Consider the following 11,616-nt stretch of genomic DNA (forward strand, 5'->3'; position numbering starts at 1 on the left):
TGTGGAGTTGATGAGTTCTATGAGCACCATGGATACTCCTGTACCTTGTTCCAGCCAAAGGGAGGCAGGGGCCCAGCTTTTGTTCAACCAACTTTGTCTGTGGAGAATGAAGGGGCTAGTTTGATCCTGCCTGAGGTGGCAGCAGCTGTGACCACACAATTGCCCAATGGAGTGCTGAGCCAGTGGCTGGGCTTCGGATGCCCTGGAGGACCCATAGAGCTCCTGACTGATTGACTTTTTGATGGACTCTCTTTCCTCAGTTGTCCCTGTTACAATTGTGACTTTAGTACATAGTTATGGGGAAATGTTTAAAGGACTTAAAGGAGTAGGGATGTGGTAGCGTGACCTCTTTAAGGGAGCATGTTCCACAGACCACATGACATGGTACCAATAGTGTGGGAGCATGTGAAGCCCGGCCAATAGGGAGTTTGTGTGGGGCCCTGGGAGCAGGACCCCGGGCAGTGTGGGCCAGGGAGCTGAAGAGTAAAGACTTGTTGTACAGGGTGCTGTACCTGTTATTGAACTGCCTTTGCCTTCCACCAATAAACACCTTGGGCTGGATTCTCCGCAGCCCCGTGCTAAAATCGCGTTTGGCGGGGGGCGGAGAATCAGCTTTTGCGCCTGAATCGGGCCCGGCGCCACTCCGGCGATTCTCCGGGACACAAGAATCGGCCTTTCCGCGAATTGTTCAGATTCGATCCCGGCCCCGGGTCACTGTCCGTGTGAAGTTTGCACATTTTCCCCATGTCTGCGTGGGTCCCACCCACACAACTCAAAGATATGCAGGCTAGGTGGATTGGTCATGCTAAATTTTGCCCCTTATTTGGAAAAATTTAAAAAATATAATAAAACAAAAATTCTTTGGCTCGATTGTTGTGTTCTAAATCACCCATAAACGGAGGCAGGAAACATGAAACAAATGGTGGCCATGCTATGCATGCTGAGATACCTTCTTCATTCTGGATGTGAGAAATTTTCTTGAGGGCAGGGTGAGAATGTGGACCTGCAAAGTCGCCTCCACTCTTGTTGCGGTCGATTACGATTGTTATGGGCCTGATAAAAGCCAACCTTGGTGGAAGCAGCCAACATTTACGAGCAGCCTGCCTCAGAGCAGCTGAAGGCAGGATTCAACCAAGTCCAGGTGAAGGCTGTCAGAAAATCTTCTGAAGGTAAGTCTAAAAGCTGACAGTAGGTGAAAGAGTTTTTCCCTTCAAAGATACCATTCAAGTTGCAGCAGGTTAGCTCAGTTTAAGAAGGAGTCGGCATTGAGAGGTTTTCCAGTTCAGGGGGTTGTCATCCTCCTGGCATTGCATGGGCAGAGCCTGCCTTGAGTCACAGACTGCTTCAAGACTATCTCTCAATCATGTCCAGGTATCTCTGCCTCTTCCTGTATATTGTGTGCTCAGGGTAGTGCCTCCTTCTCCTTCATGCTCCTCATCCCTCTCCTCTGGCCTCCTGATGTCCAGGCTTCTACTCCTCATCTCCGTTGGCATTGATTGCTGAGTCTGGAGCATCCATTCCCAACTGCCGCTTTCCTGGTGTTCAGGTGGTGTCCAGTCTTGACCTCGACTGCTCTGCCCATGCATTGCCAGGAGGCTGACTACAATTCCTTGGCTATGACTATGTCAGGCTGTTTCTCAACCAGTCTGACACAGCTCTCCCAATTTTGGCACAAGCCACCAGATGTTAGTAAAGAGGACTTTGTAGGGTCACCAGAGCTGGATGTGCCATTGTCATTTCTGGTACCTGGGCCAATGCCAACTGGTCCATCCAGTTTCATTACATATTGGCTTTTCTTTAGTGGTTTGATACAACTGAGTGGCTTGCAGGGGCATTTCAGACAGCATTTCAGAGTCAACCGCATTGCTGTGGATCTGGAATCATATGTAGCCCAAACCAGATAAGGATGGCAGATTTAGTTCCCTCAGGAACATTTGTGAACCATATGGGCTTTTGCGACATTTGTCAATAGTTTCATGGTCACCATTACTAGAGCCGAACTTTTAATTCCAGATTTATTCATTGAGTTCAAATTCCACCAGCTGCCATGGTGTGACGTAAACCCATGCTGGCAGAACATTAGTCTGGGCCTCTGATGACGAGTACAGTGGAATTCCCACAATGTCACTGCCTCCCTTCAACATCTCCTTCCCCAGGTTACCAGGCAGAGAAAAAGGGTAAAAACAGAGGAAAACAAATCAAGCTCCAGATACCGTAGAGAGGGGCTTATCCCTTTCGGGGTGCATCTTCGTCAAGTAACATGTTTAAAGCTTTTAGCTGAAATTATTTGTTTGTGTGTTTATTATGTTGTAAATTATATTTATTCAGCTACGTATTGAACTGGATCAAATTAAGTAAGTCCCTCAAAGCACTTTGACAAATACACTGAATGATAAAGCCAAAATGACAGCATCCAAATTGGTCACTTTCCTTTAGCATAATTCTTAAACTGTTTGAATGATTAAGTTCCTCATTCAAATTAATAAGTAAGGCATTGCGCATGACTTTATTTTTTCTCCACAATGGTTCTCCACAACTGCTGACGGGAAAATAAATCGTAACGGCCGGAGAATTCCAACACTGTCTTTCAGATGAAATATTTAACCCATAAGGCCCTGTTTTTCCAAAATGGTTGACTCAATAGGATGGGGGGACCCAATCCTATTGGGTGGATGTAAAAAAAAATCCCACAAGATATTTCGAAATAAAACAGGTGCTCTGTACAGAATCCTGTCCAAAGTTTAACTCTTACCAAATCTTCTTGCAACAGAGTATCTGGTCATTTTCTCATTGCCATTCTGGGAATCTACAATGTGTAAATTGGGCCCAGTGCTTCCTACTTTATAACAGTGACTAGAATTCAAAAGTAATTTGTTGGCTATAAAGTGCTTTGGGACATCCTGAGATCAGGAAAGGCACTCTATAAATGCAGGTCTATTTTTTGTGAGAATTAATGTGTAATCCTTAACCTACTAGGAATATAAATTGGGTATGGAGGTGAGTGAGCACCACAGGTCTGCCAAACCATGCTGGAAGTTAAGGTGCAAGCAGACAATACAACATTCAGGAGCAGAAGGTAAGCCAAACCTGTAGAGAAACAGAAGCCCTTTGGAGGAAGAAGGGATGGTTTTAAATCGAAACATGAATGAATGAGTTTATTGAAAAGCTCTTTTGATAGTCTAGGGAGGCATGGTGGGCTGGCTGGGGGCAGTCAACATAATTGCTGAAGGAGTTATGATTTTTTTCATCAATTTGATTGTTCCTTTTTCTGGATGAGAATGTTTGAGATGATGATGCAAGTCATTTTAAATGGCAACCAGTAAGAATGCAGTGCAGTTTAAACATTCACCCAGTATGCAAACTTTCATTTATATAGATAGATGGACTTCGAGACAGGAAGTGGATAACAGTAAACTGCAGCACTGTGATTACAACTATACTGCAGTACTAGTCACATGATCAGGACAAATATCATTGCACTTGATAACAGCTTTGCTCCCACATCACTCCAGACTAATCTTACTGCTGCCACTGGTTAAATTTAAATATCAATGATAATTAGCAATAAAAACGAAGGAGGAATTTTAAAATGAGACTTTTCCCAGACCTGTCATCTCGTAACAACCACTAAAAAGGACGGAAGACAAAATCATGTGGGACATTAGAGACTGCAGGCAAAGGACAGTAAAAATAAGCAGTCTTCATAGCTGATAGCACTTGGCTGGATCCAACTATTATATATGTGAGTGGAAAGTCTTCCGGAATAGTGCAGGAAGAAAGGTGCAGTCATTACGGTGAGATTTGACCAGAAGAAGAATCCTTGTCAAATGGTTTTCACTGCAGTATAACAATCACTTTATCTCCTCCTGCTATTTGCAGTCTGTATTCTCTACTGCCTGTGGTCAATAATGAGAGATTGTATGGCTGTATATGTTCAGTGATTAAGCTTTAATGATTTACATGGTCACCTAAACATTTAGGATGTTGCAGCATTAAACATCCTTCCAAACACAAGCATGAATGATATCATTTTTCAAGTGATTTTTGTCTTGTTGGAACTATCCTGCTTTATATTTCCCGAGAGAGGAATCTGTTATCCTCACTGCTACACGGCCTAGTTTTTTCCACACAGTTCATGTCATGTGACAGAGAAGCTTTCATATCTTGTGACATGGGACCAGAATACACTTATAAAATTACCATACAATGTAATCATCAGTAAAATTTCAGAATTCAAAATTGCAGGGGAATCTTGATTGCAGATAATTGATTGCACTAAAGATGTATGCTTTAAAACTGTTGAGACCCTTCACATGGAGCGTCTTTCTTTTTCAGTTGGATCACACGTTTCATGAAATAAGTATTGATTGTTTTATCTTTTGAACCATTTTCAGATTGGTACTTATCTTCACTCTGGTTCCAACAGACCAGTGTTCATGAGCCAGCTACAGCCATTTACATTGCAAATAAATAAGATGCAAGTACAAGATTGGCAAAATTGACTTCGGGCAAATAAATCCCAAGGGATCCAAGATATTTGTTCCAGAATTCCAAGAGATTTAGGGATAAGATTGCAAAACATTGACAACACATAAGTGATGCACACTCAGGGTACATCAGGCGACTGGAAATTGGCCAACTTTGCCCATTGTCGTGAACAGCAAGAATCAACAACAGACCATTTACTCTCAGTTCAGTCCCATGTAAAATAACAAGATCAGCTATCTGGGTGGAATTTAATCTTGATCTATACAATAATAACCTGATAAATGATGATCAACACTGATCAGATGGGGAAGATTCTGTCTGACTAACCTTCTTGACTTTGAGGTGCCTTCCTCAAAGAATCATAGAATTTACAGTGCAGAAGCAGGCCATTCGGCCGATCGCGTCTGCACCGACCCTTGGAAAGAGGACCCTACTTAAGCTCACGCATCCACCATATCCCCATAACCCCACCTAACCTTTTTGGACACTCAGGGCAATTTATCATGGCCAATCCACCTAACCTGCACGTCTTTGGATTATGAGAGGAAACTGGAGCATCCGGGGGAAACCCACGCAGACACATGCAGACTCTGCACCAACAGTGACGTAAGCCAGGGATCGAACCTGGGACCCTGGAGCTGTGAAGCAACTGTGCTAACCATGCTACTGTGCTGCCCTGTATGGTAAACTTTGAATTCCAAAACACATTTGATAACCTTTCAAAGGGAAAGCTAGGACTTGGGATGAAAATAAGGGGGGATTCAGTGGAAATGGATAAGGCTGAATTAAGGCTGGAAATAGTAGAAGGGTGGAAAACATTAGGTACTGGTTAAAGGAGTTATGCTAGGGTGATGACAGGGATCAGGATATTAAGTGGATTAGCAATGGGACCACTACTATTTCTAATTAACAACAATAATTCAGATACAGAAACTCCATAGAAATTGGTCAGAGTTGCAGATAAAAATGAATTGAGGGGGTCAGTTGAATCTGAAGAAGAACCAGAATAATTTGGGCAAAATATGCAGATTGGTGAAATGGTGAAATTTAACATGGGCAAACATATGAAAAATGGAAAACAGGTACTCTATGAATGGTGTTAAAGGCAGACATTGGCAGAGATCCTTTGTGTTCCACGAGACATGCTCAACATGTCCAGCCACTGCAGTCAACAAAACCAGGGGAGTTGGTGGTGTAGTGATAATGCTATTGGACTGGTAATTCAGTGGCCCAGACTAATGGGCTGGAGACATGGGTTTAAGTTCCCTTCACGGCAGCTGGTGGAATTTAAATTCAATTAATAAATCTGGAATATAAAGCTAGGCTCAATAACGATAACCATGGAGCTATTATTGATCGCTGTAAAAAGCCATCTGGTTCACTAATATCCTTTGGGGAAGGAAATCTGCCATTCGTATCTGGTCTGGCCTACATGTGACTCCAGGCCCATGGCAAAGTAGTTGTCTCTTAACTGCCCTCCGAAATAGTTGAGCAAGCCAGTCAGTTCAAGGAGAATTAGTATGGGCCTTGCCAATGGCATCTACATCCCATGAGAGAATTTAAAAAAGTAAACCAAATTCTGAATGATATAGTCAATGCAGTCGAAATCATGTAATAGGAAGTCATGCTCAAATATTGGAGCATCTGTGTACTCAACCCAGTCCTTGTCATTGAGGCACATAGGAAAAAAAACACAAAGTTGATGTACCTATTTTTAGGTGTTTCAGTTATCTGGAAAGATTGGAGAAGTGTCACCTTAAATATAAGCTAATGCAGGATTAAGGCAACTATTTAATGCATATAAAACCTGTCACACTGCAAAGTAATCCACAGCACTAATTGCATCACCATGAAAAAAACAAATATGTTTTTATAGAACATTTGGAACATACTGTCCTCTCGCTTCATAAAAAAATAACTTGTAAAATTTTGCGCTACATCAGATATCACCCCTGCTGAAATATAGACAATATGGGGTCAACACTGGAGCAATTTATTCTAATATTTGAATATTCCTCCAAGTTCCTCAGACAGCTGACAGCAAGCCTTTAAATTGAAACACTGTTAACTGTAATCATCTTATAACTATTACGTATAATAGCTGAGTGGGTTAGCAGACTATGTTAGCAAGGGACGGAATAACTGGCAATCTCAGGTTCAGTTTAATGTTTAGTTTAGTCCCTGGCATCTATTAAACATCACTGGGAGAGGGGATGAGCTTTTCCTTTGTAATGGGGCCAATCTTAAAATGAAAAAAGAAACAGGTTGCTCCCGTGGACTGAATCCCGCTGGAATGCCTGTTTTCACTTAGGTCTACCAATTCTAGTGTTACCTCGGGACCCCATGGGCTAGGGAAATGGGCACAGCATGGAAAGAGGATGTCCACTCTTACCCGGCCTCGTGTGAGCTGGCTTGCTTTGTAAAGGCAGTTGGAGACTTTGCTCCTTAAGAAGGCGTACTGAGATATCTCAAGTAAGGTCGGGACCCCACAAATATAGGTCTTGACCTTTATCTAAGTGGTTTCACAGGACTCTGAAGGAGCTCTGACAAAAGTCTGATTTTAGAGTTGAGGAAATTTGGTCCTCACGCCTCTTTGAGGTGCACCTTGACGACTCTGTCACATTTAGCCTGGAGACACCCTTGGGTGATAAAATCTGAAAAGAAATGTTTTCTTGTAAAACAACAGGTTACAAGAAGTAAAAATAAAGGTAGCTGCAAATTTTACACATTAATTGGATTGTGGGACTGTTCCTTCAGAGTGAGCTCCTGAACTCAGCTCTGGTCAGGAGGTGGATAGTAATAGAAATCTTTTGCCCTGTTACTGAAATGGCAGGATGCCAATGCATAATCACCACTTTACTATTAAGGAAAATAGTTGTGCAACCAGCAAACAATCAGGTAATAAAAAGCTTCCCTTGACATTTAACTTTAGGTGAAGTAATTGGTGGACATTTAATTTACTCTTTATGCCAAACCTCTGACAGCATCTTACTCTTGTCGAAACTAGCATTGTATGGAACAATGTATGTCCAGATTGCACAGGAGGCAATGAGTCCTTCAAGCCATGTTGATCAGGAACTAACTTGACTATACAAAACCCAATTGGTGTTTGAATATCAACAGTAATCTCCAGATTTTTATTCTTAATTGCTTCTCGATTTCCCCCACATCTGTTCCTTTAAGTACACTGGTATGGCATTCCATGCCATGCACCAGGATGCAAGCAGCTTGCATCCAGATCTCTTGGTATGAGTCTGAGGAAGCACATTATCCAAACTGGCTACATGGTGACCATATTTCTGTGGTTCTGGTGTTAACATGCTTAGGTACCCAACACATTGGGTGCAGTTGTGAGTATGTGACCAGTCCCAGATTGTCTATTAGCAGAATGTGGCTGCATGCCCTAGTTATTTGACTTGGCGCTGTCTAGACACCACAATCCCTGCTGGGTGAATGCACCCTTCTCCTGTTTAGATCTTCTTAACCGAACTTCGGGACTCAGAAGATTGAATTTTGAACACACATCCAAATTTAACTTAATATTCTTCCTTAATCCACAGACTTGAAATTCTGAGATGTGTGACCCAGTTTAACGTAAATATTACGTAATTTAATATCTTGACGATATGCAGTATCCAATGAAGTTTTCATTGTAAATATACTCTGAATACATTGTCACACAAATAAGCCAAGCAGACAAGAATGTAAGCAACTCATGAAATAGGGACATCTCATATATTTTTGCAACAGATACCATATCAGGAAATATTAATAACGACACTTTGATCTGTCAAGTGTCATACACAAGCTTCATCACAAACCTATATTACTTACTACCACTACCTCATTACATAAAGATAGTCACCTTCTTATGTGATGCAGCAAAAGGGAATTTCCTACGGTGGGTAATCAAAGGGTTCTTGGAGATATATTCCAGGGAATGCTGTTGAAAATCTACTAAATTCTTATTTGGGGGTCTGACTCGTGATTCCGTAGAACATAAAAAGATCTTACGTTAAAATAAGATCTTGCCCGTTGCAGCACCCTAGAGCAAACATTCGAATGCTGCAGGATTTTTACTACATCTGATAACTGTTAATGAAACCTGTCAAAGGAACAGGTTGTGAGTGGTACATTCATTTTGTTTGGTGGAGGGGGCAATTCAGAAACTAGCTCAATGTACAATTGTTAGATATCTGTAATCAAATAGACCGGCACAAGTTACAGACGGATTATTTTTTTTTGCTTCACTTTTAGTTTGGTGTGTTCCTGCGTTATCAATCGCACGCTGCAGAGCCCGCATTTAAAATCATCGCAGCACTTTCACATGATACCCAGCTCAAAAAAAAACGCATTTGCAGACTCCCATCCAGTCATTTAGCATTTAGCAGCTTAATAAAAAGCAGATTTCTCCACCATTTATCCTCAGAAAGCAAACAGCATATTTAATATAAGCTATTGAAATCCTTAATATACTCTTAAGCTCCCCCACCCCTAATTTAGTATTAAGGGGCAACTTCAAAATATTGTTTCAGGGAAGCTGTCACCTGGCTGTGGTAGATTATCGTGTGGCCCTTTAAGAGTGGTCCACAATCATGAACCTTAAGAGACAGAGAGAGAGAAAGGCAAAGGTTGTAAACGATCAGCAGGAGTCATGTAGTCAACCCCTTAGAATCTTTCACATCAAAGAACCACAGCTGTCACCCTGCCTCCGCTCTAGTGTATCTGTACTGTATACCAATCTGCTTAAACCTAAATAGTGACAGCAGTCGAAAGGACATTTGATGGCACCCTCAGTCATATTCAGACACAGCTACACATTCCAGCACTGCAGACAGACCTTAACATGGTAACCATGTATACAGTACTGTGGCACATCACTAGCTTGCAGGCTCTCTCACTCTCTCTCTCTCCCTGTGTAAGCTGAGCTTCTGACACATATATACACACACACAGAACAATGTTTGAGATGAAGCAACAAGATAGAATGCCAGCACTTACCCTGATTTGGACTACCGTCTCCATCATCACATTCATTCAAATTATTGATCATTGTTTTCCCTGCTGGTCGTGTACCCTGGGTGAGGGAGTAGCTGTGAAATGAGGAAGAGGACCAGAGCCTTCAGCTTGTAGTCAGGTTCCTCTTTCTATCCAGAAAACAGAAGAGGAGGCTGCACTGCGGAGCGTCTCAGCACACACGACAGCAGCAAGCTCAACCTGACTGAAGTCATCATGTATGCACAAGGCATTATCTGTGTGTGTATATGGGGGGGGGGGGGGGGGGGCAGAGATGGATGGAGAGGCAGGGCTTTCCACAAAAGCCCTTGGGCATCTTTTTTTTCACATTCCTAACCAACAGTGTTGCACGCTACACAACATAATAAAATACGAATGAAAAATAAGGAGAGAAAAAAAACACAGTTCTATAAAAATAGCAGGAATAATATTTATATCAAATGGAGTGTTTAGCAAAAGGCAGCCAAATTATTTTTCAGAAAATTATTTCATGATTAACAGCATTCTTATATATATTTCCACAAACAATGTACACAAATAGGGTTCCACCGAACGTGTTGTAGAATTGCAAACAGACCATTAACCCTCTCCAGACTGCTGCTGCAGTTCATTCTCTGAAACTAACATTAACCTGAAAATAAAGAGTAAGTTTAGGATTTTTAATGCGTTTATCTTTGAAAACTCAGCTTGCAAGTTAAGCTATAATGTGCACATGTGGGGATTGTACTGAGTCATTGAAGGGAGGTGGGCTAACAGAAGGAAATGTCCCAATAAGAGGATGAGGTAATAATCCTTAGCTCCTTCATCAAACCGCCAACATTTGGTTTTATTGGAAAGTAATGAAAGCCTGCATATTATTGATAATAAATTGTAATAGCAAAGTGTGTTTGAGCAAATCTTCAAATAGAGTAGTAATAAGTCTGTCAACTCACAGACACCTCTGCCTTGGTAGGAAATTGTAACAACAGTGTATGGGGTGTGTCCAGTATGATCACTCTTTTACGGGATGTGGGCTTCGCTGGCTAGGCCAGCAGTTGTTGCCCATCCCTAATTGTCCTTGAGAAGGTAGTGGTGAGCTGCCTTCTCGAACCAGTGCAGTCCATATGATGTAGCTACACCTACTGTGCCAGTAGGGAGGGAGTTCCAGCATTTTGCCCCAGCGACAGTGAAGGAATGGCAATATATTTCCAACCAGGAGGTGAGTGACTTGGAGGGGATCCTCCAGGTGGTGGTGCTCCCATGTATCTGCTGCCCTTGTCTTTCTAGATGGTAGTGGTCGAGGGTTTGGTAGGTGCATCCTATGGAACCTTGGTGAGTTCCTGCAATGCATCTTGTAGATGTTACACACTACTGCTACTGTGCATCGGTGGTGGAGAGAGTGAGTACTTGTGGAAGGGATGTCAATCAGTGGGCTGCATTATCCTGGATGGTGTTGAGCTGTTGGAGCTGCACTCACCCAGGCAAGTGGAGAGTTTCATCACACTCTTGACTTGTGCCTTGTAGGTGGTGGACAGGCTTTGGGGAGTCAGGAGGTGAGTTAGTCACCACAGAATTCCTAGCCTCTGATCTGCTTTTTGTTTTGGCCACAGTATTTATATGGCTAGTCCAGTTCAGTTTGTGGTCAATGATAACACCCAGGGTGTTGCTAGTAGGGGATTCAGTGATGGTAATCATAGAGCATAGGATTGATAGTGCAGATGGAGGCTATTCGGCCCATCGAGTCTGCATCAGCCCCTGGAAAGAGCAACCCTACTTAAGCCCACACCTCCACCCTATCCCCGTAACTCAGTAACCCCACCTAACCTTTTTGGAGACTAAGAGTAATCCACCTTACCTGCACATCTTTGGACTGTGGGAGGAAACCGGTGCACCCGGAGGGAACCCATGCAGACAAGGAGAGAACGTGCGGACTCCGCACAGACAGTGATCCAAGCCAGGAATCGAACCTGTGACCCTGAAGCTGTGAAGCAGCAGTGCTAACCACTGTGCTACCGTGCCACCCGAATGTCAAGGGATGATTGTTTGATTCTCTCTTATTGGAGATTCTCATTGCCTAGCATTTGTGTGGCGTGAATATAACTTCCCACTTGTCAGCCCAAGCCTGGATATTGT

The 11,616-nt window shown here is 42.6% G+C and overlaps 1 protein-coding gene across 2 annotated transcripts in view; it reads right to left on the minus strand.

Moving 5' to 3' along the window:
- Positions 1 to 9,715, minus strand: part of LOC140428305 (solute carrier family 12 member 5-like) — a 1,013,162-nt gene extending 1,003,447 nt beyond the window's left edge. For both annotated transcript variants that reach the window (XM_072514639.1, XM_072514638.1), the window contains exon 1: positions 9,490 to 9,715. In XM_072514639.1, the coding sequence (XP_072370740.1) occupies positions 9,490 to 9,541 (52 nt within the window). In that variant the 5' untranslated portion in view covers positions 9,542 to 9,715. The remainder of the gene's footprint in view (positions 1 to 9,489) is intronic.
- Between the last annotated feature and the right edge of the window lie 1,901 nt (positions 9,716 to 11,616).

The sequence above is a fragment of the Scyliorhinus torazame genome, chromosome 8 (assembly GCF_047496885.1).
Source record: "Scyliorhinus torazame isolate Kashiwa2021f chromosome 8, sScyTor2.1, whole genome shotgun sequence".
In the NCBI taxonomy this organism is placed as follows: domain Eukaryota; kingdom Metazoa; phylum Chordata; class Chondrichthyes; order Carcharhiniformes; family Scyliorhinidae; genus Scyliorhinus; species Scyliorhinus torazame.